Genomic DNA, 27,928 nt, shown 5'->3' on the forward strand with positions numbered 1-27,928 from the left:
TGCACAAATTAAAAATTATTGTAGATAAAAAGTATTCTTATTCTGTTCTATGGAGGTGTAAAATAATTCTAGTGTGACATTCACTTTAGTCAATCAGCAGTTCTTGGTGTTGGTTCTAGAACCAATTGTATTTTTTAGCCTCCGGACATGTTTCCCTGTAAACTGTAAAAAAAAGTATCTTTGATTACCGCTGCTCCTCAATTAATGAGCCATCAGTTACGCAACAAGACCCCCAAAAATTAGGGGTTCTATTCAATAAGGGCGCGCACAAAAAGGCGACCTTCAAAAGGGCGACCTCAATGGAGCGCCGAATAAATGCGCGCGTAAATAAAGGAGCATTGCACATAATCTACAGCTTCAAGTGTAACTTGCTTTCACCTTTTTATATATTCAGTCATTGCCTTTATCTAATTTTCTGTAATTTTGAAAACAATGAAATATAGATAGCTTTAGAAATAGTTCGTTAGAAGTTCATGCATTAATTAATTGGATGTTTTAATATTCTTGCTTTCACCTTTATATACGTTCAATCATTGCCTTTATCTAATAAATTTTCTGTAATAATTTTGTTGCGTTTGCCTTTATTCGCTGCGCCCAATTGACGTCACCCTTTTGAAGCACTCCTTTATTTATGCGCGCTTTTATTCGCCGCTCCCAATTGAGGTCGCCCTTTTTGTGCGCGCTCTTATTGACGGATACCAAAATGGGGAACAGGAAAATGGAGTTAAAAGTGTATTGTGGGTCTTTGTGCATTTTGAGTTGCCCTTACTACCATATTTTCATTAAAAATGCAAGCATTTGTCTACGTTTTCACCTTTCGTCCACACTTCCCTGTTGTTTTTGAACCCTGAAAATTAAGACTTTTAAAAACGCTCACCAGAGCCAGATACTTTCAGCGTTATGGTACGGACAAGCGAAAACAATACTGCAATCACATTCTGCTCAATGTAACGTTTCATTCATGGATTGGTCGTCCTTCACAGAAGAAAACCATCTTGTAACTGAGTGGGCATAGAAGAGTTCATTTCCACAGCGCTTGTTGTGCAGCCTACTCTTACGCACCTAAATTGCGTTTTGTAAAGTCTGAATGCTGCATAATTGCATAGAAAGCAAATGATTTACCCATCGCTTCAGTTTTGTTATAAATCCCCTGGTTGGCAGCGTTACCAAGTTCAAATTCAGTGTCCCGTGAAAATCAGATTGTAAAGAACTACGTTGTCGGCCTCTAATCTACGCGTATCACATAATCTGTTCTACAAGGAGGAGGAGAGCATTCCACAGGAAAATTAATAACAAGGTGCTTAATGAAGTGGACGCGTGTAGAATGCAGCCGAGCTCAGAACATTACAGGGCAGAGAGAGACACAAAACCAGTAACATGAAGACAGACACATGGCATTTATTTTTTAAATTAGTTTGTAAAAATGTTTGGTATAAGGTAATTTCCGATTGTGGTGCTTATAATCAGACCTCTCGCAAAAAGAACACCGAGCTAAACACTTTTACATTTTTTAATATCACTTTAATATTTGAGGTGTTTTTTATTTAATGGAAACACAATAGGTGCCGTTCTGACAATTGTTACGTTTGGCTGTAATCAGTGCATTGAGTGGCATGGGGGCAATTCGCTATGGATGTGCTATCAGCGTCCTGTGTGCATTGAAAGCGCATTAAGCACAAGTGAATCCGATTTTCAAGGAGCTCTGCAGTTTTCTCTACACAGTCCTTTCAAGACCCCAGGGATTTCTCTTACAAACGCCACATTAGCAGTGCATCCTCGACAAGACTGCTCACTGAGTGTGGCAGTGGCCGGCCTTCTAAAAGGAGTCCCCAGAGAGACTGTTTTAGTCTCTTGCCTTCCTGTAGCCATAGCACATTTTATTATTACGTTTAGTACGCTATGATGTATTTTTGACTGGTGCCTACCATCATCTCTTCCTGGCCCAGATTCGCTGTTTTTCATTTTGCTTTACATTAAGTAAGTTAAGCTTATTTGCTCAGAAGAGAGCCTTTTTGGAAAGTGAAGGACATTTCACTTTTTTCAGATTTTTATTTTATGTTAGTTTTGACCTGCTTGTTTGGTTCTGTTTATTTGTCCAGCGCTTTATCCAACGCATGTTGCGCCAGCTGAGGCTCTCCAAAAACACGGTGCGTTATTGTTGACCAAAGCAGTCTGCAGCACCCTCTGCTGGTCAGCTTTCATTAGTACTTGCTGGCTTGCTTGGATAAGTAAGTGTACTTTCACGGTTTAACATTTTCAATTATATTTAAGCATAAATCTAGCATATGATCCTTTGACTTGTTATATAAGGAGTGAGCCCTCAAAATGGTATTTTACAGAGACGATTTTGTAAGTGGCTTCACTAAGATTAAGTCCTGTGTAATAAATAGGTACATGAAATGTTAAAATGTATTTGTTCCGTTATTTAAGTGTTGTATTTGTTAATCATTTTTCTGTGTACCAAATCAAAAAGTTCATTCAGTCCTGGATTAGATCATTTATAAAGAATCACCTGTCTCATTCATGACAACACCGGTAACGACTCCTCTGCAACTCGTAACCTTCCTCATCTGGTTTACACACAGGCAATAGATTATGGACATTTTTTTAACCTCAGAGGATGAAGGTTCCGTTTCTTCTACACTTCAAGAACTTGCCAGCTTTCATCCATTTGCTACCTTCCCTATCTTTAACTTCTTGTGTATTTTTACTATTTGTCATTCATTAATTAATTGTAATTATACATTAAATAATTATTTGCAATTGTATTATAGTTTAGACAGGTGATGAAGTGAGTGAATTTAATGTTTAATATTAATATTATATATTATCAATTATTATATTAGTATCATTTAATATTGCGATTAATTGTATTATAGTTAAGTGATGAAACAAGTGAATTTAATATTTTTCTTAGTACTGTATGTATTATATTGTAGCTTTGGGGTAAATTTTACAATATAATTAATTTACTAATCACTTTCATTACTATTAGCACATGCCACTGTGGGGTACATCAGTCAAATCCAGTTCTCATGGACAGTTAGATGAGAGCAAGGACTGTGCGCTACGTCTGAACAGAATGTTGGCTCCTCATAATTGAGGATGTAACTTGGATAGATCTCTCAGACTCACGGTCTCTCCAAAGTCAAAGAAATTAATTGTCCAAGCAGTGCCGGCAAGATCATGAGTAGTTTTTTATGATATTGTGTAGGCCACACTGATAGCTCAAAAGGCCTACATTACAGGTCAGTACTGTGATGTTTGCTGATGACATTGTGATCTGTAGCCAGAGTAGGGAGAAGGTTGAGGAGACCCTGAAGATGTGCTGTAGAGAGGAGAGGAATGAAAGTCAGTAGGAACAAAACAATACATGTGTGTGAATGAGAGGGAGGTCAGTGGAATGGTGAGGATGCAGGGAGTAGAGTTGGTGAAGGTGGATGAGTTTAAATACTTGGGATCAACAGTACAGAGTAACAGGGATTGTGGAAGAGATATTAAAAAGAGAGTGCAGGCAGGGTGGAATGGGTGGAGAAGAGTGACAGGAGTAATTTGTGACAGACGGGTATCAGCAAGAGTGAAAGGGAAGGTCTACAGGACGGTTATGAGACCAGCTATGTTATATGGGTTGAAGACGGTTGGCACTGACCTGAAAGCAGGAGACAGAGCTGGAGGTAGCAGAGTTAAAGATGCCAAGATTTGAATTGGATGTGACGAGGATGGATAGGATTAGAAATGAGGACATTAGAGGGTCAGCTCAGGTTGGACAGTTTGGATACAAAGTCAGAGAGGCGAGATTGCATTGGTTTGGATATGTGCAGAGGAGAGATGCTGGATATACTGGGAAAGGATGTTAAAGATAGAGCTGCCAGGCAAGAGGAAGGCCTAAGAGAAGATTTATGGATGTGGTGAGAGAGGACATGCAGGTGATGGGGGTAACAGAGCAAAATGCAGAGGACAGGAAGATATGGAATAAGATGATCCACTGTGGGAACCTCTAATGGGAGCAGCCAAATGAAGAATATTAAGCTTATTTGCTTTGCCATTTGCCTAATCTGGATCCTGAGTTGGTGTGTCATGTGGTGGGTGCGGCAATGCACTGTATCAGTGTGTGCTCCTAACCTTGCAACAGTTGATTAGGGAAAAGTGGCAAGCAAAGCTGTCAATGGACCCCCTTCTGTTTCACAGCAGCACTCTGCTCACATTGCATAGGTTGCAAAGGCAGATCTGCAGAACTGTTTATTCAAAGAAATGCCACACCACCTTATATTCCAGACCTGGCCCCATGTGGCTACCATCTACTCCCAAACCTGATGAGCTTACCTCTGTGGGACATGCCATGCCAGTGAAGAAGTCAGGTCAACCACAGAAAAGAGGTGGTACAGGGAAGGTACAGCATTTTTAGTAGCACAGAAAAGCTTTGTAATGCTAGATTGTTCAAATGAATTGGGTTAACAGCAGTACATTTGTTTTATTTTACTGGTGTTATTCTCTTAATAGGCCAGGCTCAAAACATTTTGATTAACCCTCATAAATAAGATAAACCTTTATAGGATACTCAGAAGACTCAATGGGATGTAAGGTAACATCCTGACCTGCAGTGAATGTGAGGGAGTCATACCAGCTTCCTTTTAGTGTCTTCTCAGAAGGCTTTACTGACTTCTCTAAATCAGAATATATATTCAGTAAGATGTGAATAATGATTAAACCTTAACAAGTAATTCCATTATTTGATTTGGCTCAATACAAATTAATATTCATTGCCTTTTTTAAAGGGGGATGGAACAGGAATTTGCAGCATCTACAGAGGTCCATTTGCAGATGAGAACTTCAAGTTGAAACACTCTGCCCCAGGTCTGCTCTCTATGGTATGTTGGCAAGCAGTTAACTCATTGATGTTCGTCTTTATTTTCTATGTGATGTACTACAAAGGAAGCATCAAGTAAGTTCAGTGAGGCTCGTTGTGACTGAGATGCAAGCATATGGCTCAGCTCATTCTAAGCATTATTTCCAAGTGGACATTCTGGTTTGCCCAGAGCAATAATGAAAGTTTTTGTTTTCTTTTTTTTCATGAATGCACATTAACAGAAAAATGTTTTCAAGCCACATTTACATTCCACAATTGCTAACACACATTTCCTGAAACCTGCCACACCTTTTCTCATAACTCTAAAAATCTTCACACTTCTTTCACAAAATGTCTGTCTCATCTGGCAAAATGAAAACAATGGACACCAACCGCTTTATCATTACTTAAAGCCTAATACTGCTTTAAAACCATTTCATATATAAACTCTACTGAGCACTCCTTACGCACCATCAAAAAACTAAAAGCCCTACCAACAAAAAGCGGTCATGGCACTGGAGAACAATGTGCACTGTGGATACGGCCTTTAGCATGTTGAGGTGCAGTATGGGAAATCAGAGAAAAGAAAAGTAATTGTTTAGCAGTAATGTTTGTTTACAAATCAAAACAAATTGCTACATAAGCAATATAAAATATTTGTATATAAGCAAAAGGGAAACAAAATAAATGAAAGACACACTACAGTAAAATGCTACCAAGTTAAAAGTTATTTCTTCACAATCATTAGTTTGCCACATGAAACTGTGTTTTAGAAGTGAAGCATATCTCTCTATTATAATAAGAAAATCTTGGGACGAGATGTGACTTTTTGGAATGAAGTCCCACGAGACGGAGACTTTTAACATGAGATTCTTTTAAGTCACATCCTACTTACAAACATTTTCAAACAAGACCACGGTTATCTAACCTCTCAGTTGTGTGAATGCTTTTGGCTGGCACACTTCCTGCGCTCTCAGCTCTTATGAATTTTATCAGGACAATAATTTTATACGTTCTAGATGACACGTCAACAACTAAGCGAAGAAGAAAGAGCAGGGACAAACATTCGAAAAAGTTGTTTTATTTATTAGAGAGAAAGAAACTAAATTCACTCACAGGCAGTTATACACTGCATTATCACGAAGTAAGTCCAAACACGGAATCAAAATTCAATGCGATCTTGAAGAAAATTTAATTCCAAATATTGTTTTTACTGAAGTTTTAAAGTAAAAGTGAAAATAATGCATATGTAGCAATTCCCATGAAAATAACTATCTCTTTAAATTGTATATCCGGCTAAGCAAACCCAGGGGTGGGCAAAGCCCCCTAGTTTTAAAAATAACTAGCCTGCTCTTGTGTTTTATAATGGAGCTAATGGGTATCAGGGTCCAATTTTAAAGAAAGGCTTTAAAACTTAAAGAATACGTCCATTTTTCAAGCACGTAATCAAGTATTGTCTTTAGGTTGCACACATATGGCATAACAGAGTGCCCATGTCATGTTTAGAATGGAAAAAGGCACAAAACAATCCCTTCTTGTGAGACTCGGCCATTCCAAAAAGGAGACCGGCTGTGTGTTGTGTTTACTTCACTGCTAGATTTCTCTGTGGCACCTTTCAGGAGGGGGTGCTTGCTTTTGAGGGAAAGCTATTGCCAAGTGCCATTATTGACACTGAAGAATTTTGCCCAGATGCAAATTGTAGTCTCTGTTCTTTAGACAACTATACAGTAATAAGTGAAAGGCCACACTTGTCATCATTTATATTTTTTCACTATAAGGAAGCTTTTTTCATTATTGCGCAAAAATATTGCTTGCTGCCATTGGATTGACAATGCACGTGTGCTTCAGTGAAAGAGCATATTGGGCATGTAAGTAGCATGCAATCACGTGACAAGAACTGAACAGATGCTATAGGCATACATCCACCTTCCTAACCTGCTTATCCAGGGCAGGGTCATAGACAGGGTGCCAGTTGATTGCCAGGCACACAAACACACAGCACTTTAGCATTACCATTCCTCCTAACCTGCATGTGTTTGGACTGTGGGAGGAAAGAGAAGCATGCAGGGAGAACAAGCAAACTCCGTGCAGGACGTGCCAGGAATGTAAACCTCTGTCTCCTTTAATGTGAGACGACAGTGCTACCACTGCACTGCCTAGTTAGTTATAATAATGAAGATAATTTCATCTATTAATGTAATCATATATTTTTCCTCGCTATAGGCACAATAGCAAAAATAATAAGCCATTAATCTTCCTATTAAGGTTATCCAGGGCAGGGTGGTGGGTCAGCTGGAGCCTCTCTCCAAAAGTATCCGGTACAAAGTAGAAACGACAGCTGACAGGGCGCCAGTCCATCACAGAGTGAATACACACTCACTCACTCTAGAGGGCCACTTTAGCAATGTCAATTCAGTTTAATCAGTTTAAGTTCAGTACAGATGTTTGAACATTTGCAGAATGGGAGCGTAAAGCTGTTTTCTGCCTCACAGCTCCAGGTTCTACAATAAGTTTGCATGTTCTCCCCATGTATTTACACATTGATTGGTATTGGCGATTGTCAGTGAGTTTTCACTCAAAAACATTGTCCTTGGTTCTTTTATTACTATATATCCAGCAAGAATTACTTATTGTGCAATACAAAATTCCATAATTGATTTGAGGACTTTTTCATTTACATAGTTTTTAAAACTATTTTTTAAATTAAGCTTGTGCATGAAAGTGCAGCATGACAGTGCAGTGTAATCAGTTCAGTTCAGATTTATTGTTAGGTGTACAGAGTACAATGAAACTCGTATATGCTGTTTTCACCACTATACACTCTTCTTGTGTGTGCATCACATTAAGAAATGACTTTGACTTGAAAAATAGCAAACGTATTCTATTTGTTTTGCCTCAGCATCATGTTTCTGAGCTGCATCAGGACAGAGGATGTAATGTCCATCACAGGCAATATTGTGTGTCTAATAGCAATAGGGAAAGAATCTCTCTGGTGTGCCAAAACCAACCTTGACATGAGTCCACACCTACATCTGTAGAGGCCAAGTCCATTGGCTGAAGGGTCTTCCTTTTGTCATATACCGTCCACTACTATGCAGAGAAAAACTCAACTCTGGGATTGGGAAGGAAGAGTTAAAAATGAACCACTGATGCTGTCTCCCCACTGCATGTGAACACTTTTCAGTAGTGCTGTCTAAATGATCATTACTTGTGTGTGCTAGTTGCATTTAACTCTTTTTGGCCCTGGTTTTTCACTTTGCATTACAGTGCATCCTAACTGCTAACATGAGGGGAAATGTGTTCAGAACTTTAAAAAAGAGTGAATGAGCTCTGTAAATTGTGTCTAACTAGGTGAACATTAAGGTTTTCTGAAAACTGTAATGGATGCGATAACTCAGTGATCATGTTTAGAGTTTTAGCAATCCAGAAAAACTGGAATTAACACTTTTTTACATTTTGAATTACAGAATTTTCAAATTGTTCTGCTGTGAGGCAATGCATTTTATGGTGATGTGAAACACTTTTGTTTCAGTTATGGATGTACTGTAGTGAAGATCCCTGAACACTTCAAATAATACATTTACAGAAATGTGTGTGTCTCACTTATGCCCATGTATATAAGGTGGGATATTATTGACCAAGGAGAGGGTAGCGGTGGTTTCTGTGAGTCTGGTGAAAAATGTATTAAGTCCTTTTAATCAATTGCTGCATTTCTGAAAATTCACAGCAGACGGGGGAAAAAACTGGGAAATAAAAGCAATTTAAAATAGGAAAAATTAAAATCTGTACCTTCTGACCCAGCAAACATTTCATTTTCACTCCAGGTATTGATCTTTTTGCTCAACAATATCTCCTCACAAGTGTCTTTTTCAAAATGCCTCCTATAATGTGCCACTGGGTAATATGTCCTCAGGTACTGTGCATTTGTGTAACTCTCCACTTAGGGTTCCATGCCTTCCCTCCATGGGCTGTAACCCCTTATCTGAGGTCTAACAGTGGAGTTTGACATAGAGCTCCATAATTATTATAACTGCTTGAAGGATACAAGTATAAATAAATGTGTATTAAGATAAAATTTGCATGTCACACTTCTGCAAATATGGAACTGAAAATGTAAAAATATATTCTTGTTTCCAGATGTGTTTCTCACTAAACGTCAGTTTCTCTGCTTTTGCTTGTAAGTAGATTGAGAACTAATGAGCCTAGAGTGTGGTAGTGTGTATTTTAGCTTTCCAGTGTAGTTGGTTGTCTGTCTAATCATGTTGTGTACACAAAGGATCTAAAAACCATTTGTTCTTTGTATCCAGGCAAACAGTGGACCGAGCACCAATGGCTGCCAGTTCTTTATTACATGCACTAAGTGTGACTGGCTTGATGGCAAGCATGTTGTGTTTGGTAAGTTATGTGACCAAAATAGAGGTATTTGACATTAACTTCTGTTCAGAATATTAATGTCTGGGCTTTTTGTTGAAACTGTGACTTGGAAAAAATAGTTAAGACTGGAGAGAACCTTATTAGTCAGTGTATTTTAGTTTTGCATGGCATACCAGTACTAGAAAAGTACTGAAAAACACAAATTTTAAAACAGTACGGTAAAAGCATTTCAGGATTTTCAGTACCAAAGGTAAACATTAGCTTTCCTTTCAATCCCCCAAAGTCAGGGCATGCCACATCAGAAAGGCTGGAAGAAGACCTGGTGGATTTGGAGTAATCTGTTGTTTGCCTCAGAACAGTTTTGATATCGGTACTGAGGTCTAAATGCTGGTATTGATAAAAGTCAAAATTTGAGTATTGCTCCAGCACTAGTGTATTTATGTAGTGATCTATAAACTGAAAGGCAGAAACGAGATCAACATTGTTTATCTCGGAGAGTACCCAGGGAGTGACATTATTAAGTGTAGCACCTTCAAAGCCTTAACATCTTTTTATATTGTATGTTCTTGCTGGACTTCACAGGTCAGTTGCAGTGTACCTAATTTTGGTACGCCAGCAATTAAGATCTCACCCTCTGTCAATTAACAATGTGCCGCTACACTTTCCGCACCATTGTAGGGACTCTCATTATTGTCAACATCATACATTTTGAATGTATAAAAAGACCTATAAATCTCTATAAGGAAAGTAATGATAACGAGAGGTACACAATAGTAGAATAATATCTGAAGCTTGTCTCTCTATAACTCATTGGCAAATACGCTATCAGGGTGACCCTTTTGGTACACGCTGTGTAGTGATGGTCACGAAGGGGCCTTGGCATATGCGTGAAAAAAGTAATGTCTTCATTTTTTGGTTTGCTTTTAACTACCATTCTTCCCAGTCACATATATATTACAGTATATTAGCAACCCCCCCCCCCCAATGTACAAGTCACAATCTGCTCATTTTTTTTTCATATGTGATGTACAAAAGTGTAAATATATGTATGTGAGACCCTAGGATCTATAGAGGTCTTAATCTAGTCTTACTGTAACACCATTCCTAAAGACGCAGATAATGCCGAAGAGCTGATATGTGTCATTCATTATGTGCCCAGCCTTTTCTAATACCCACATTTATTCTCACAGTTGGCAAAGTGTATAAAGTACTTAGTCAGTGGTAGGACAGTATTCATAAGCAATGTCTCATTACAGTGCAAACTTCACAGTAGAGCACAAGCTCTGTATCATGCATATTGTGAGAGCCGTCATATCAGATCTAGAGGACACCTGCAAAGATATCTCCACGACTCGCCAAAGAAACTCCCCCAATAGAGTGTAGCTGCGTAGACACGTCTCAAAGAAATAGCAGCATCTTTCAATAAGCACTTTACAAACCTGGCAGCCAAGCGATTCCTTAATTTGAGACAATGGCTCTGCATTGTTTTACTGAAGATTGATTATTACTTGCATGTTGATCTGTAACTTTCTATTTCTTTTATTACGTAATAAAATTATTTCCATGCCTCACTTGTCTCTTTCTGTGTCATTAATATATTTGATTTAGTATCATGCTATACTTCAGTCCAAATAGCACATTTGTTTCTTTTCATGACCATGACCACCTGTCTGATGATGCATGTGGAATTCATTTTGTAATGATACTCATCAAACTAAGCCTGTTAGAGTACCTTGTGAGCAGGTCTAAGTTAGCACGCAACTTTTCTCCTGTTCTACGAAGTACACTGCAACTGCACTTGGTCTTAGTTTTGGTCCGCTGCTAGTCTGCAGCTCTGCTAAACCTTGAAAGTTAGAAAGACTTGTTACTGTAATTGTACTGAATTCAAGTACAGCTTGGAAGTTAATAATGTTATACAACCTTTTTTTCCCTTCTAGGAAAGGTGATTGATGGCTTACTTGTAATGAGGAAAATTGAGGTGAGTTGTTCCTGGTACACCACTTTCTTACAACTGTTCCTTATATTTTATATATAATAGAGAGAGAGAGAGACAACTGTTCCTTATATATATATATATATATATATATATATATATATATATATATATATATATATATATATATATATATATATATATAATATACAGTGATCCCTCGCTATATCGCGCTTCGCCTTTCGCGGCTTCACTCTATCGCGGATTTTATATGTAAGCATATTTAAATATATATCGCGGATTTTTTGCTGGTTCGCGGATTTCTGAGGACAATGGGTCTTTTAATTTCTGGTACATGCTTCCTCAGTTGGTTTGCCCAGTTGATTTCATACAAGGGACGCTATTGGCAGATGGCTGAGAAGCTACCCAACTTACTTTTCTCTCACTCTCTCTTGCGCTGAATTTCTCTGATCCTGACGTAGGGGGTGTGAGCAGGGGGGCTGTTCGCACACCTAGACGATACGGACGCTCGTCTAAAAATGCTGAAAGATTATCTTCACGTTGCTACCTTCTGTGCAGCTGCTTCATGAAGCGACATGCAGCACGGTGCTTCGCATACTTAAAAGCTCAAAGGGCACGTATTGATTTTTCAGTTTGTTTTTCTCTGTCTCTCTCTCTTTCTCTGCTCCTGACGGAGGGGGTGTGAGCTGCCGCCTTCAACAGCTTTGTACCGGCGGTGCTTCGCATACTTAAAAGCCAAACAGCCCTATTGATTTGTTTGCTTTCCTCTCTGTTTCTGACAAGTCTGTGCTCCTGACGCGCACTCCTTTGAAGAGAAAGATATGTTTGCATTCTTTTAATTGTGAGACAGAACTGTCATCTCTGTCTTGTCATGGAGCACAGTTTAAACTTTTGAAAAAGAGACAAATGTTTGTTTGCAGTGTTTGAATAACGTTCCTGTCTCTCTACAACCTCCTGTGTTTCTGCGCAAATCTCTGACCCACGCATGACAATATAAAAATAACCATATAAACATATGGTTTCTACTTCGCGGATTTTCTTATTTCGCGGGTGGCTCTGGAACGCAACCCCCACGATGGAGGAGGGATTACTGTATATATATATATATATATATATATATATATATATATATATATAAAGAGCGAGAGAGAGAGAGAACCATCTCATCTTACTCTATTGTACCAATACAATACTTAATGAATTGTTGGATTATTTCAGTAATTATAGCAGCCAGCATAGAGGGTAGAGGCTCAATGCCAACTATAAACATACTGTACCGTACATTAGCCATGCTGAGATTTTGCATTTCATTGTGACCTGAGCTATGGTAGAGTGTGTGAAGCATTTAGCTCAAATGAAATTGATAATCCCCATTATGTGTGTAATGGTAAATAAAAAGAAAAAAAAACAGACTTTGATAAAAAGTTGGAGCCACTGTACTTGTGCAAGGTTCTACATTTAAAATGTAGATTTGGGGGGAAGAGAATACTGAAGGGTTGCTTCTCAAGTGTATACTTTGTTCTTTCAGAATGTTCCTACAGGACCCAACAACAAGCCAAAGCTGCCTATTCTTATAGCACAGTGTGGAGAAATGTGATAACTGCTGCTTCTGTGCTGCACATCACCATTTCTGTTGGATACCCGCTGGTTTACGTGGGTCATTTGTCAGGACTGTCTTTTATCTGCACGTGTTCGAAGGAAATTTTCACTGGACCGGGACACCATGGAGATTGTAATATAAACTTTTTTTTTTAAATATTTGAAAGAAAAGGGATGATGCTTTTACTAAATTTAATAAAGAATCCCTCATTACCTATTTGCCATCATGTCTTATATCTGAAGAAAGAATGCAAATTAGCATAAAAGACAACTAAGGTATAATTAAAGAAGAAACTGAAATTGCCACAAAACATAAATTCAGTACAGAAGCTCTGGTGACACGTGTTTGCTCTCTTCAGTTTGCTGTTCCATTGAAATCCTGCATTTTAGTCTGCAGGGCTCCAGACTAACAAAAAATTACTTGGAAGCCACTGGCTCCTAAAGTGAAACATTTAGGAGCAAAATTTCTTTTTAGTTGCCAAATTACAGAAATAAAACTGTTTGTAGTAACATAAAAAGTCAGTGTACACTATTCTATGCCTGTAGATCTCTAGGCTCTTTTATTGTTCAATTCTTGCAGTCCTCCATTATAGCTGACCTCTTACTGCTTATTGGTTCCTTGTTCAAACTTTAAGATAATGTACTTTTTGTTGGAGCAACAACCTGAGGGTCTACTCATCAGTTTCTAATCCTGTGGCATTGACCATCAAAGGATGAGTGTCACTTTGCCATCCTGTATACTAAGCCCTCGTCTATCTTTTGGTTTGAGCTGAGCCAGCGTCACACACAGGGCTCAGGATCAAATTCTGCAAGTGAAGTGTGTTCTAAGGATATCTTGATTAAATCCTCCAATGTGGAAACATTAAGTGAACTGTGTAGTGCAGAAAAGGGTCATTCACACTGGGTACACATGCATGGTTTGAACTAAATGCAAATCATTCTCCCCATAAGCTACTGTAAGACATATCTGCAAAGTGACCTTTGATGAGCAATTTGATTGCTGTCCACTCAGTCTGGACAGCCACTACAAGTCCACCCCTTCTTCGGCCAGGTGGTTTTGTTCCCTTTTACTAGAGTGTCAATGTCATTCGCTTCATAAGTGATGATGTTGATCAGGACAGTAATCATGACAGAATACAGAGAAATATTGCATGATTTCTTTCCCTCTGAACTACCTTGCTGTTCACCACTTATCGTAATTCCAAATCTTTTTTTCTGGCTTTGTGACTGTTACTTGCACGGCTTATTTCAATCTGATGATTAAGATCATCTCTGAAAACCCTTGAGCTGGTTGTTCTGAAATGTCATGCAGCTGTAGCTATCACTCGTGGTTTTGCTCCGATTTTTTTTTTTTTTTTTTTTTTTTTTAGTTGTCTGCCTGTCTGTTCTGTGCATCATCCACCTGGACAATATCCTGGCTTTGGGTATGCAATTCTGATTCAGTGTATTGTATGAATTCCTAAAACTTTCTATTTCTCAATGGTCTTTCCTTCATACTTTTGTCATGATACAGCATTTAATTGTAGCCACAGCCTAAGCCAAAATCACAGATGTGAGCTCCTGTCTCTCCACTTAGCCATGCATCCATGTTAGCAAAAATTCCATCTGCCCCAAATGTGCAGGTTTCAACTTGATACACATTAGTCTGATCTGCATTATTAAATATGTATTGTTATCCTTGAACACACTACTGAAACAATAGTGTTCACAAGTGCACCAGAAGAAACATGCCTACAGTCTATAATCACATTACCTCTGCCAGATGCATCAGTTCCAGTCTGTAATGATGATGTAATTTACCTCTGCAGTCCCACTCAATTTTTGTGATTTAAGTACATCTGCAGTGCACCCAATAAATTAAGCGCATGCAGTGTTGTTATCATGCGTCTTTGATAAATCCATTCCATTCTTTCATTAGGAAGGTTTGGGAAGACATATTTTGGACACAATAATCACATTAAACTTTGTTTTCAGTTATTTAACGTGCTGCTTGGCAGTTTTCTTCTTTTTTTGCAGGCAAGAGAAATGGGCCAGGGTACAGGTATCTCGTTTTTATGTTTCAGATTCTCTCAATGTTTTCTATAAGCATTTTTTTTTATGATTTGTCCCCTTGAAAGACTCTGCTTTCCCTGTAGTACATCACTTATTTAACTGTATCAGTTATTATCACTATACTAAGCCAAGAAAATCCCTGAAGCCACTAATTTCTAAAGAGCCATTCAAATGAATCACTCGCTATAGATAGTCCTATAGATGCAGTATTATCAATAATCACATTAACCTCACCAAGTGCAATCTGAAGATGTACACATTCACCTTACAATTCAGTTTCAGCGTCGGTCACCGTGCATATCTGTTGTTTTGTTTTTCTTTAACATGGTGTCATTTCTGAACAGGTTTAAATCGTAAAGGGATCATCTGACTCCAGAACATGTGTCTTCCTTGTCACAGAACACACTCCACTTTGTGTGCTACAGTCCAGTACCACAGTCTGCACACTAAAAATCACATAACTTTAGTATAACTGTCACCATTTGTGAAGAAGTGGTACTTGTCACACAATAAAAACAACTTTATACTGGGTGTTGTCTGCCCCTGTGGATGCAAAATCACTTCAAATAGCCACCTACCAACCAATCAACCAATTGCGCAGCTGCTGTTCACATTGTGATAAGTAGCAGTAGGCATAATGATGATGTGTATATGGTGCCTACAGACTGACTCCATTTTATGCATGCAAGTAGCCGTAGATTGGGAGGGAGGTAAAGTAGTTCAAGGTTTACTACAATAACAGCAGATAAAAATATGACTCTTTTTCTAGATTGATATATAAAGTTGTCTGTTAGTCAATAATGGTGACTAAACTTTATATTACTGTCACAAATTCACGTTTTGTCACAGTCTTGGAGCCCTGTGAAATGTTAGCTGTTGCTGTTTATGTGCAGACTTTCTTGCTCATTTCAGGTTAGAACGTTTGGCTTAATTCTGTACAAAGAGAAGGACTGAGCTTTGCTGAGCCGTATCCTACTGGATGGCACTCCAGCATTGAACACATTTCAGGTACACATCTGTGACAGCGTAAGGTGTACATGGAGGTCGAGTGGCCCAAGGTACAGCCTTTACCTAAAAGTAAAAGCTTACTTACCAATAATATATGAACACCAGACATGGTTGTTCTAGTGATGTATCAAAGTTAGTAATCGCACAGCGTTACTGATTTCTTATGGATGCTGTACTTGACCAGTTCTTATGCCCAGAACTTTCATGTCACACAATAGAAAAATTCAATAAATCTTATGGAAGCTAAATGATAACTGCCAGATTACTTTAAAATGGAAGGAGTTCAGTTCCATGGGATGAACAAAAGGTTACCTTTCCTCTTTTTAAATTTTCAGTGAAGTAGTCTCTTGCCTTTTATGAAAGGTACCATATCTTCAGTCTGAATATTAGATAACCATTCAGTGACTGATAAAGTTAAAGGATAAAACCCGATAGGTAGCTAATAATCTAATAATAAATATATATTCAATGTAAAGAAAGGGCTCAGACTGACAATGACAAACAGTACATTTCAGGAATCATTTTTCAAACCACATTTTTAATTTAAGATTGTTACACTTTTAAAATATCCTACAAATCTAACTAAGCTTCGATTGAGGAAGTTACTTTTTCAAACTGTAAGAAATGTGTTTAGATAGCCTTTTTTTATCTGGTGAACACATTTTGTATAATAGATGAAGAACATAATAGCCTGCGGTGGGCTGGCGCCCTGCCCGGGGTTTGTTTCCTGCCTTGCACCCTATGTTGGCTGGGATTGGCTCCAGCAGACCCCCGTGACCCTGGAGTTAGGATATGGTGGGTTGGATAATGGACAATAAACAGCATAAAGCATTGCTCATGCCTGCATGAATCAAAATGACTTTTTTTTAAACCAATTTTACTGTCACAGCTTTTTACATGCTTAGAGCTAAATAGCACATGTTCAAAGACTTTTGGGATGACCTTTTGACTCATGGTTTAAAAAAATAAATATTTTATTTTCCACATTTTGAGCTAGAGGTAAACACCCAGACTCTGTTCCAGAAAGCAAAATCTATGTAAAATCTGGTTAAAGAAAGCTGGAATTCACATAATATGGGCTACTTGTATTCCAAAAAACTTGGATTTAGCCAAACATATTTATGAAACAAACTCAGCCAAAATTTGGTGATCCAAAGATGTGGATAATTCGCTAATCCTGCTTTTTGGAATGAGCTCAGACATTCCAGCAAACCCAGAGAAGCATCTGCATTAATGTTATTGTCTTGCATCTTTCTAACTTTCTAAAATGTGACATTTTTTGTTAAAACACCATGACTCTGGCCATTTCTCTACAACATTGTGCTGATGTGTGGCAGCTTCAGCCATCGCAAAAGTGATCCTATCTGTAAAGCAGTGTCTGCACGCGCACACACATGGACTGAAATAAATAACCACCACCAAAAGAAGGAATTCACAAAATTGCAGGTAAGGCAATTGTGTTTAAATAACTGGCATTTCTGAGCACTAATAAATAATTAAGAGATTGGCCGATGGTAGAAGCTGCCAACTAATGAAGTACTAATGATGATACAAGATGACCTTCAATAAAATAAACCTATGGCCAAAGATTTTTTTGGACCGGTTATAAAGTCAAATATGTAGGAATCGTAACGACGTATGTATACTGCCACAATAAGACCGGTAAGCCTTGACAAGGATGCCCCCATCACCACTGCTTTTTGGAACTGTCACTGGCCATTCACTTTCAAAAATGCATCAGAGATAAAGGGGATTACCAGAGTAGGACTTGAACTGAAAATATCACTATATGCAGACGACCTGGTACTGTATACAGTATATCAGACCCACAAACCTCTGTACAAGTAGCCCTTAATGCACTAGCAGAATTTCAAAAGATATCGGACTCAAAACTAATCTTTATATATATAATTCACTAAGTCCATGGCAAGCAAGACGCATGCAAGACCGAGCCCCGCCCACCAACAATTCACTAAGCAGCTGACCATGGCACACGCACTACAGAGCCAACAATTCGCGTGAGAGCGAAAGCATTTGCCAAGAATGTTTTCATTAATCAAGAACGAAAGTCGGAGGTTCGAAGAAGATCACATACCGTCGTAGTTCCAACCATAAACGATTCCAACTGGCGATCCGGCGACATTATTCCCATGACCCGCCGGGCAGCCATTACTCCCACTGGCATGCCTCCGCATAAAGTCAAACTTAAAATTGGTTCAGTCGTCATGCTTCTCAGAAACCTCATGCCAGCAAGAAGTCTCTGTAAAGTCACTAGACTGACTGTTCTCAGCATTCACCGCAATGTACTGGAGTGTAAAACAATCGCAGCTCCTACCTCACAAACTGTCCTTATTCCCCAGATTTTCCTGACCCCATCAGATTCAAATTTGCCTTTTACTTTTATACGCATAAAATTTCCTGTTAGATTGGCCTTTGCAATGCCAATTAGTTTGGCCCTGTGCCTTATTTTCAAAAGGATATGCCTGTATCTGCCAAAACCAGTTTTCAGTCACATACAATTGTATGTTGCTCTCTCCAGAGTTCCATGTTTTCATTCACTTACAGCACACAGGAGCGAGAGAGAAACACACATACACACACACAGACACAGGCGTGCACGCGAGAGACACACACACACAGGCGCGTGAGAGAGAGAATCCCTAACCCCATCAGATTCAAATTTGCCTTTTACTTTTACACGCAGACAATTTCCTCTTAGATTGGCCTTTGCAATGACAATTAATAAGGCACAGGGACACACTTTCAAAACAGTATGCCTGTATCTGCCAAAACCAGTTTTCAGTCACAGACAATTGTATGTTGCTCTCTCCAGAGTTCCATCTTTTTATTCAATTACAGTCGTATCTTCAAACCCACCCCATTTGGACAACTGTGTCGTTCAGTAAGTGTTCAGCCACCAATAAATAATTATGCGGCCGCGGGTTGGCTAGTTTAAATAAAAGTACATTTTCCAGTGAACTCTCAACACACATTATTAGATTGGACACATACCCATTTATTTTAGTAGATTTATTTTTAGTTTAAAAACAAGCGGTAAATATCATAAGTCAATTTTGCTATCAACATGGAAAAAAATTAAACAATATGTGAACAGATGGTCTATCCTCCATCTCATATTAGCAGGGAGAATACACACTGTCAAGATGAAAATTCTTCCCAAGCTCCTATTTCAGAGCATCCCCATATACAGTACATTAAAAAAGTTACTCTTTATGTAGTTTGATTCAATCATAGCCTCATTTATTTGGAATTTAAAAACATCCATGCATCCAAAGGGCAACTATGACCTAAAGCAGAAGGGGGCATGGCACTACCCAACTTTCAACTTTATTATTGTGTGGCAAATATACAAGCTATAAAGACCTGGAAAAGGAGTGATAATTGAGGAATATACACAAGCCTGATCTGCAATAGAAATAAAATCTTGCTGTACTTCTTTATATGCCCTGCTTGTGGCTCAGTAAATATAAATTATCATCAACATACTAATAATCCAATTGTCCATCAATCTACCTTCTGAAACCATAGCAATTCAATGTTTGGGAAACATACGGGATTAAAGCACTTAATTTTTGTATATAACTAATATCTTTGCATAATATGAACAATTACACTTTGATTTTAAATTTCCCATCAACACAATTTTTGTAATACTTTCAAATCAGAAAAATTAGTAAAAGGATTCTACCCATTTTCCTTGCCTCCCATCCGTTTCAATTTCAGGCAGTCCAGATCAGTCCTGAAAATTCAGGCAGCATCTCAATAATATATAAAAACATCATAAAGTCCTTTCATTTCAAAGATCCCAGGATAAGGTGGGGAAAGAATCTTTCACTTAAGATCTCAGAAAAAGACAGGAAGGCAGCCACGGCCATGTACAGAATACACTCCAGCTCCAAATGCAGACATGGTGCCACAATCCCTCCTAACCTACTAACAGTGGTGTTTGGTGGACTCCCAGATTGGCTTAAAGTAGAGGAAGACAAAATTGATTGTACTTGCCTTTACCACACTACTAGCATGTAGAATTATCTTGCTCAGCTGGAAGAATTCCAGCCCAACTGTTACAAGTCAGTGGGCAATTGATGTTTTATACTATTTGAAATTGGAAAAAATCGAATTCTCACTTAGAGGATCTGTCTTTTAGCCTTTTCAAAATATGGCAAGATGTAATTAATAAAATTTTAGAATAAGCATTTATAATTGGGATAAAGGACATTCTCCTTTCTTTGTTGTTTTTAAAGATTTGTTCATGCTGTGGGCTCTCCGTTCTTTCGGGTGGGGTCTGAATTCTGTTTTGTTAAATTAGTCTAGATTGAATGTAATGTTATTTACTATGTTGTACAAGTTAGAATTGACTAAAATAAAATCAATAAAAAATGATGGGTAAGCCTGTGCCTTTTCTACAAACTTTGATATTACTGTACTCTCTAAACAAGTGGAGTCCAATTTTGATTCTGGTTTTCTTTCCTGTCACTTTCTTTCTGCTGTTAACAGACTTCTTTTCCCTTCATTTTAATTGCCATGTTTTTGAAGAGTCAGTCCTACGAATTTTTTCTTTAAATGGCAGCCAAACAAAAATGAGATATGAAATGAGGAAACAGATGACCAGCTAAGCCAGGGCTTCATATTCCAACCAATTTCTTAATCAGGAGTCAAATCTTGTTGTTAATTACACCCATTATTTAACTCCATGGCTTTAAGTGCTCTCATTCTACCACAGTACACATTTCCAAAACAGCTGAATTTCATTTTTATGAAACACTCATCAAAATGTTTTCTGGACCCGAGCAGATCAATGTTACCAAGGACTTCACCTTTCTTTATTTCAGATATTATATAAAGGACACAGATTGGCTGGCTTTTTTTGTATCTCATTATTGTTTGCTGCTGATTATGGAAAAAAAGAAACAATTAAGGGGTCCGAGTCTTAATAAGCAAGTCAATTACAATTATGGCAAAAGAAGTTAATTAGTAATCAGTTTTTGCTGCTAATTAAGAAACGGGTTAGAATGAAAACCTGCGGCCTACCACAGGCCTGAGGTAAGGTTTGGTCATTTCACACAGTAACAGGAATAAAGGGCACTGTTTCAGGAATTCCAGCCATGAGATCTTCCTAGACATTACCCACCTCTGAGTGTGAACATTTTTGATTCTGCTGTAGCAATTCAACCAAGGCTGTCGAGTCTAATCCATCAAGTCCCATTAGTTATACTTGGTGGTGAAGTTCAGATATACACATTCCACTGGGAAAAACATGAAGCAAAAAAAAAAAAAAGCAAATCAGGCTGATCAGATTGTGATTTGTACATGGAAATCTTCATTTCTACAGGAAGTGGCTTTGGTGATATGTACAGAGAGTTTAATTCATATAAATTAGACAAACTATATCACAAGGTGATTTAGGATTGTAACTTTTAGATAAAACATGTACTTTTAAAGTATTATCTAGAATCTGAAGGAAACGTGTGAAGAATTCTACCAAATTAAGTTGTAGATCTAATGGAAAATATAAAAGGTCTCACAACTAAACAGAAAACACATTAAACAGCATATACATAATCTATGTAATTAGGAACATTTAAAAACTAGGGCTAGGGCAACATTTCCTTGAAAACAACAAAACACAAATTGATGTCTTTTCTCACCTACTGTTGTTAAGAGCTTTTCTCATCTTTGAACCCCTCCAAAATTTCCCTTTACTACTCCATCTAGCCACAATCAGATTCTCCTTGACCTCAATTCCATGGTTTCTTTCTCAGAAAGAACTCAACTCTAGTAGAGTATCCATTTGTTTTCCTTTAACAAGATATACAGAGGTAATCCGGGCCACAATGATGTATATCTCATCTCTTTTAAATTGCAGTGGCTCTCAATTTTCTTTCATTCCTGATGTAATTAAATTACTCTTTGGGGTCTGGGGATCATGAAATTCTTTCAGTCCACTTTGGGATATTTGACTCAAGAGATCACATTAGCTTTTGGGAGCCACATTTGTATACAGAACCTAAAGTCGTCATCATCACTCACCTAGCATTTGATTCTGACCCTTGGGATTAGAGTGTTCATTGGTATTCCTTCCCAAGCAGATCTCTAGTGGAACAGGTTTGATCGCCATCAGACAGCAGCCAGAGGCCGAGCTCTAGTGACTGCTCTGTGCCTGCAGTCCACACCTCTTCACTCTGTTGGTCAGAGTCTTAAGTGCACAAAAAACAAAATGATGCAAGTTAGTATTACATATAATTTGCACAAAAAAAAGTTCTTTACAATTAAATTACATTAGTTTTCAGTTTTCTGTAACCTGAAATTTCAATAAAAACCTGGAAGGTTCTAAAACATTTCACCTGTATGGTAATTATGCAGGAGATAAAACATTTGTCTTTCATTGACTCTGCTTGAGTTGCATTCTTCAATTACATTTTTAATTCTGAGTTTCCTTCTTTCTCTCTTCCACTCTACCTTCTTGTGACAGCCATTACCTTTGTGATTAAATCATCTGTTATCTGTAGTGCACATAGTACTTACATTAAAAGATTTATTCCGTTTATCTGAACCCAGCTGATGCCCTTTCAGTTAGGGCCCCACGCCACCAACCTATTTAGGCAAAACTACATGTTACATGTTCCTGAATAATGGCATCCTGCTGTAGACTTCCACATTACACTCAATATTTGCGTGACTCTTGCTACACATTTTTAATGACATATAACAAACATTTGACAGCATCTTAATGAGAAAAAGGAATACAACTGTACAGTACAAATTAGCTTATAGAGATGATTTTTCACAAAACACGCACATTTAATGCCAGTGTGACTGAGGTCTCACACACAGGTTCTCATTTAGGTTTTGGTGCTACTCCAGTAAGCTATTGATGAAACCCCACAAGAAGTGCTGCGTATTCTCAGGAGTAGATAAGTAGGACCATTAAGAATTACATTATCACTCCTCGTCTACCTCCTCCTCTTACAATCAAAATGCAGTCAGGCCTAAAGCCTCTACACACAACAAACAACATTTCCTCTTAACTATTAACTGCAATTGGTTTATCTGTAAATGAACTGATACAGTATACGACGTCAGCTTAAATTTTTAGTTTGACACATTGTCCACCTGAGCATTTCCAATTACTTCTTATAGGAGAAACAGCCCTGTTGCATGTCATTTTACTATATATTGCACTTTCACCTCCATATTAATGCTGTATAGTGGGAACATCCTATATTAAAATTTAAGAGAGCTGTAGTGATAAGGAAATTTCCAAGATAATCCACACAGATAAGTTATATATATGCCTAAATCTTGTCAGGAAATGAAGTGTTACACCCGTAGAACTCTAAAATACTTAATGAAAACCAAGGGCACAATAAAAGAGTGTCTGAAGTCCAGAGATGCCACTTTCCAAACTGGTAACCATTACTGTTCCTCCTAGTTACTTTGCCTAAATATTAAATGTGACTCAGAATAAAGGATTTTGGATCTTAAAAACTATTTTCCTTAACGCAAAGTAGGCCAACAGTGGACCAGCTAATTTGATCCCATTGCCAGCTTGTGTGTCCAATACTGTATACAATATATAAAAGTAAGAACTGAAGCTCTGTGAAAAATTGATCTGCAATGGTCCAAACACAATTTGATTGTGCTCTCAGCAAAAGGAAAATCAACAATGGCAAATATCTGGTGTGGCTGAATAAGAAGACTAACAAGCCACAGAACTGAGTAACTGGTTTAATTAATAGCAAAAATTACTCTAATTAAGTGTGATTTTGAGACACACACCCCCCAACCCCCCCCCCAAAAGAGTTAGCTATTCATCTGTTGCCACACTTAGTATTTCATTATTGCTTGGCTGCTGGTTAAAGAAAAAAAGAAACAAAAAGGATCATAGTTTTAAAATGCGATTACATCAAAATGAAGGCAAATTAGCATAAAACTCTTCTAGGATCAGAGCATGACACCTCTGCTGTAGTCTAAAGGTCTTCTGGAATTAAGATTCACGCAGCACATGCTACATTTGCTCAGTGTTAAGCCTTTAACATTCATATGATAAAGATAAATGACCAGATTAAACAGTACCTGAATTAATAGTGAAACCATGTGGCACCCACCTATGGGGAGGTTTGCTGTGGTGAATGCGTCCACTCTTTTTCTCTTTTCCCTCACCATCATAATAAGTCTATAGATGACAAAGACCACTGTGAGGAAGTTCTTGCAGACAAAGTATAGCATCATCTGACTCCTCATCTTTGCCAACACCAGCATGGAGATGCGGTAGAGAAAGAAGGGTCCGTCCAGCATACAAAGAGTGACTAACAAGCTCAAGGTTTCACTAGTGCAGCACCACTGTAAACACTCTGTTGTCTTCTTGGATGAAGTGGAAACAGAAAACTCCTTCTGGGTCAAAACCAAGGGAAATTGCAGGAAAGCCCAGCTGAATACAACAAGACCCATAACCACCACTACCTTCTTCAACTTTACACCAGGCTCTTTAAAAGGGTCAAAAAGTTCCAGAATGTCTGCGCCTAGACCAACATCTACCATAAGCAGTGCAGAGAGCTGATCACGTGTCATGTTGCCTCGTGGCATGAGCCAACGTCCAAGAACAAGAGCAAACAACATGGTTTGTTCCAGCCCTGTGGTCCACATCTGCAGGCTGAAACTCTGAAACTGCAAAAATAGGAAAATAGAGTGATCTAATCTGACAATGGCCATTATAACACACAGTTTATGATTCATAAGTTGATCTACAGCAATGAGGGCATAACAGGTTTTGTTGGAGGAGAAGGGGCTTACTCTCACAATTGCCTGATGCTTCAGGAAAGCAAACAGTTTCTATGGCCTTATTAAAAATGTAACCAGCATGCATTGGCAATTCAACCAAACTTCAAACGTTTTCAGACAATCAATTAATATCACCCATTTAAAATGCCAATTTGAAAAAGGAATGCACACAGCAGTTTTGAGAGTATGTTGTCACCAGTCCGTTAGGATTTTTTGCAGCAAGCCCCTCGTGTTGACTAGTCTGATTCAACTCTAAACACAACTTTCTTGGTAACTGTACATGCATTTTAATTTTTAAAAACTACTTTTGAACTCATTGTCGTTCCATACCCTTTACAGTTTAACAGAGTACTACATCTAGTCAATTGTGCACCATTCTATAGTTTATGAAAGGTGATTAAGTTCACAGCCATTGAAGATCAAAATGCAAATGCTCCTTCTTTTAGAAATTTGTGTAAATCTGTCTGCACCTAAATTACTTACTCCTTTCATGTTCAACACAAGATTAGGAGCTCCTTCTCAGTCATCATTTTTAGAAATATGCATCAGACTACATTAAAATAATCTGAAACCTATTACATGTGTACTTGTAGCGACTATATTATGCTATACGGTACCTCTTATCCAATTAGCCCCATTCATTCTGCCATTTTTTTAGTTCCAGGAGGCACTGTCAATTGGTAAACTCTCTTCTGCTTATAACAGACATAGCTCTTGCTGAAGGTCTCTTTCAGAGTCTAACTTTGCCTGATTTTCAGTTTTACTATTTGGCAGCAAATGCTCAAGATGTTGAGACAACAAAATGGATCACATACATTAAAAGCTATTTCAGAATGGCTTGCTATAAAAGGAGGATATTTCATTCTTTGTCTTTATTTGCTTTACCAGTTATTTCTACATCCACAAACTGTCACGAATGCAGAATAATACACAGAGATGAAGAACTTGCTGAGCATAGATGATATCATAACTAGGGAGGCTCCAATCAGGTTTTTTAAGGCAGATATATCGATTAACTGATTTTTATCTTACTTTTTTGGCCGATTCCAATACTGATTTTTTTTTTCCTTTATCCCTTTAAAAAAGTTTTTTCACTAAGCTCCTGCATAACCAGACACATACAAGACTTGTGCATTTTTTAAATTAAACTATAGACCACAAGTGTTAACTGTTCATTTTTCACTAACAAACTTAAATTCTGTAGACTTATTGTTCAATGACCATAAAATACTAAAATAATACATATAGCATAAAAGAAAATAAAATGTTTCTTATAATTACAAGTTGTCATATTGTTTCATTTTTTCTGTAATGTACCTATCTGAAACAAGGCTTAATTAAAAATAAAAGTAATTTTCACCACTTCTCCAACAACAAATATTCTCACACAATCAATTGATATTGGCAATTAAACACTGCTTAAATGTAAATATACAAGTACTTATAGGTTTTGATCATTTTAAATTATTAATTGCACTACAGCTTTTTGCTGTTCAAATATACATTAGCTATATTTATACAGGTGTGTTTTTTCCTTCAGTGTATCATCTAGACATTCATAATTCTTGAAGTGTAATTATAAAATATGGATTGCTATTTTAATTATATAGTACTTGCTTCTTACCACAACTTGTGCTGTAAAACACACAGCAACAAATAATAAAAGATTAGAAATCTTTTTAAAAAGACTATTGATTACTAAGCAGCAATTTCAAATTCATCAATATCTTTTCTTTTTCCAATTAAGAGCTTCTGCATTTTAAACAAGCATGCTGTTCAAACTCAAGTGGTGTCCATTTTCATTTAAAGGACAAAATAAAGGTCTGAATTCCTTAAAGTAGCTTTTCTAGCCGTTTGTTTATTTAAAAAGAATGACTTGTCTGGTAATTTTTTTTTGGTTTATTACTTCACTTTTTTCAGTGTAAAGGCTAATATACCAATCACCTCTCGTTCACTGATAAAACAAGTCTCCACTCACTGCTGTTTGTTTACACTGCAAGAAGTTTGCTGCAGAAGAAATAATAAAGTATGTGCACTGGCTCAACTACGTATTACCTCGAGTAAAGGAGCACTGCAACTAAATTACCATAAAGCTTAGTTACAAAAAGCAGGGGCTGAAAATATTAGTTTTGGTAATCAGCCTTTTTACCAATCACCAATAAAGAGTCTTTTTTTTTTTTTAAGTGAAAATTAGCCAGTTCCAAATGGCTGCCAATCAGTCGGAGCATCCCTAACTTAACTCGAGATAAATGTTACTATCAAGTGCACCTCTACAAACCAGTTTACTTATTTTACCTGTGCACAAGTCAATAAGCATATAAACCTAAAAATGGATGCCAGCTTTAACAGGTTAGCCTAGCACAATTTGTCCCAGATATGAGTTAATCCAGTTCTTTTTTTAAGGATCATTTCTCCCGACTTGTTTTTTACATTATTAATCCAGCGTTATATGGTTCACCATTTTATTGAGGGTGTTACAGTTACAGTGGACCCCATCCTCCATCTCCACTATTAGCAGTTGACCACTCTTTCCTAAAAGTCTTTACTACACTACTACCTCAATTTTTCATTTTGCTCACCTACTGTATTACAATGGGAATATAATTTGAACAATTTTGATGAGGATAATCCATTCAGCCCAATAGACTGGCATCCAACATTTCTACTGCGGAAAACAAGAGACCTCAAGGGAACTAATTTGCAGATAGTATTCTTCTAAAATGTTAAATAGTTGGGTGTTGTACCATGTTAGCCATTATGGATGCAATAAGAAGCCAAGAAAAAAATTACACCTTTTATTAGCTAACTGAACCGATTACAATATACAAGCTTTCGAGGCAACGGAGACCCTTACAATCTGCCTGAAGAAGGGGCCTCAGTTGCCTCGAAAGCTTGTATATTGTAATCGGTTCAGTTAGCCAATAAAAGGTGTCATTTCGCTTAACTTCTCCAAATTTTAAATAGAAATGTTAATAAAGTTGAAATTAAATCATTTTCAATAGGTCTACCTCTAGCAATACTGCTCCAAAGCGAATGGGAAGATGACTGGAATTCTGAGGAGCAGTTCTGAGCGATGGTTCAATTTCTGCAGCACCAAGCTCCAGTATCCATATACATGGCAGAACAGTGCAAAGATAAAGAACAATTGTTGGGGAGAACCTGTTTTGTAAAGTCAGTAACAGAGTTAGGTTTCAGTTTGTTTTCATCTGCAAGGTTGCCCTGTTACTGTTCTTGGCAACGTACATTGGATTGATTAAACTTTTGTAATGAAACAATTAAGGAAAAAGAACCTT

The 27,928-nt window shown here is 37.7% G+C and overlaps 2 protein-coding genes across 6 annotated transcripts in view; one reads left to right on the top strand and one right to left on the bottom strand.

Moving 5' to 3' along the window:
• Nucleotides 1-13,314, top strand: part of ppih (peptidylprolyl isomerase H (cyclophilin H)) — a 112,624-nt gene extending 99,310 nt beyond the window's left edge. For 2 of the 3 annotated variants that reach the window (XM_051931326.1, XM_051931325.1), the window contains exons 6-9: nt 4,776-4,868; nt 9,154-9,241; nt 11,158-11,198; nt 12,703-13,314. In XM_051931326.1, coding sequence (XP_051787286.1) covers nt 4,776-4,868; nt 9,154-9,241; nt 11,158-11,198; nt 12,703-12,771 — 291 coding nt within the window. In that variant the 3' untranslated portion in view covers nt 12,772-13,314. The remainder of the gene's footprint in view (nt 1-4,775; nt 4,869-9,153; nt 9,242-11,157; nt 11,199-12,702) is intronic. The other variant, XM_028807790.2, reaches the window with a different exon arrangement.
• A 7,677-nt stretch (nt 13,315-20,991) lies between these two features.
• LOC114656648 (transmembrane protein 26-like) lies at nt 20,992-27,928 on the bottom strand. 3 transcript variants are annotated; one of them, XM_051931323.1, is made up of 4 exons: nt 27,644-27,928; nt 23,963-24,521; nt 21,885-22,050; nt 20,992-21,100 (listed from the first exon to the last, which is right to left on the bottom strand). In XM_051931323.1, the coding sequence occupies exons 2-3, from the start codon at nt 24,498-24,500 to the stop codon at nt 21,920-21,922; spliced, it is 669 nt and encodes a 222-aa protein (XP_051787283.1). In that variant the 5' UTR covers nt 24,501-24,521; nt 27,644-27,928; the 3' UTR covers nt 20,992-21,100; nt 21,885-21,919. The 3 variants fall into 3 exon arrangements, with proteins under 3 accessions (XP_051787283.1, XP_051787281.1, XP_051787282.1); XM_051931321.1 differs by lacking the exon at nt 27,644-27,928 and having other exon boundaries at nt 23,963-24,919; XM_051931322.1 differs by lacking the exons at nt 20,992-21,100; nt 27,644-27,928 and adding an exon at nt 21,509-21,653 and having other exon boundaries at nt 23,963-24,919.

The sequence above is a fragment of the Erpetoichthys calabaricus genome, chromosome 8 (genome assembly GCF_900747795.2).
Source record: "Erpetoichthys calabaricus chromosome 8, fErpCal1.3, whole genome shotgun sequence".
NCBI lineage: Eukaryota > Metazoa > Chordata > Cladistia > Polypteriformes > Polypteridae > Erpetoichthys > Erpetoichthys calabaricus.

Coding starts and splice junctions, on each gene's coding strand:
- LOC114656648 (XM_051931321.1), bottom strand. CDS start 24,590: ATGAATCATAAACTGTGTGTTATAATGGCCATTGTCAGATTAGATCAC. Junction 22,051..23,962: donor CACAGCAAACCTCCCCATAG/GTGGGTGCCACA, acceptor TGTGCACTTAAG/ACTCTGACCAACAGAGTGAA.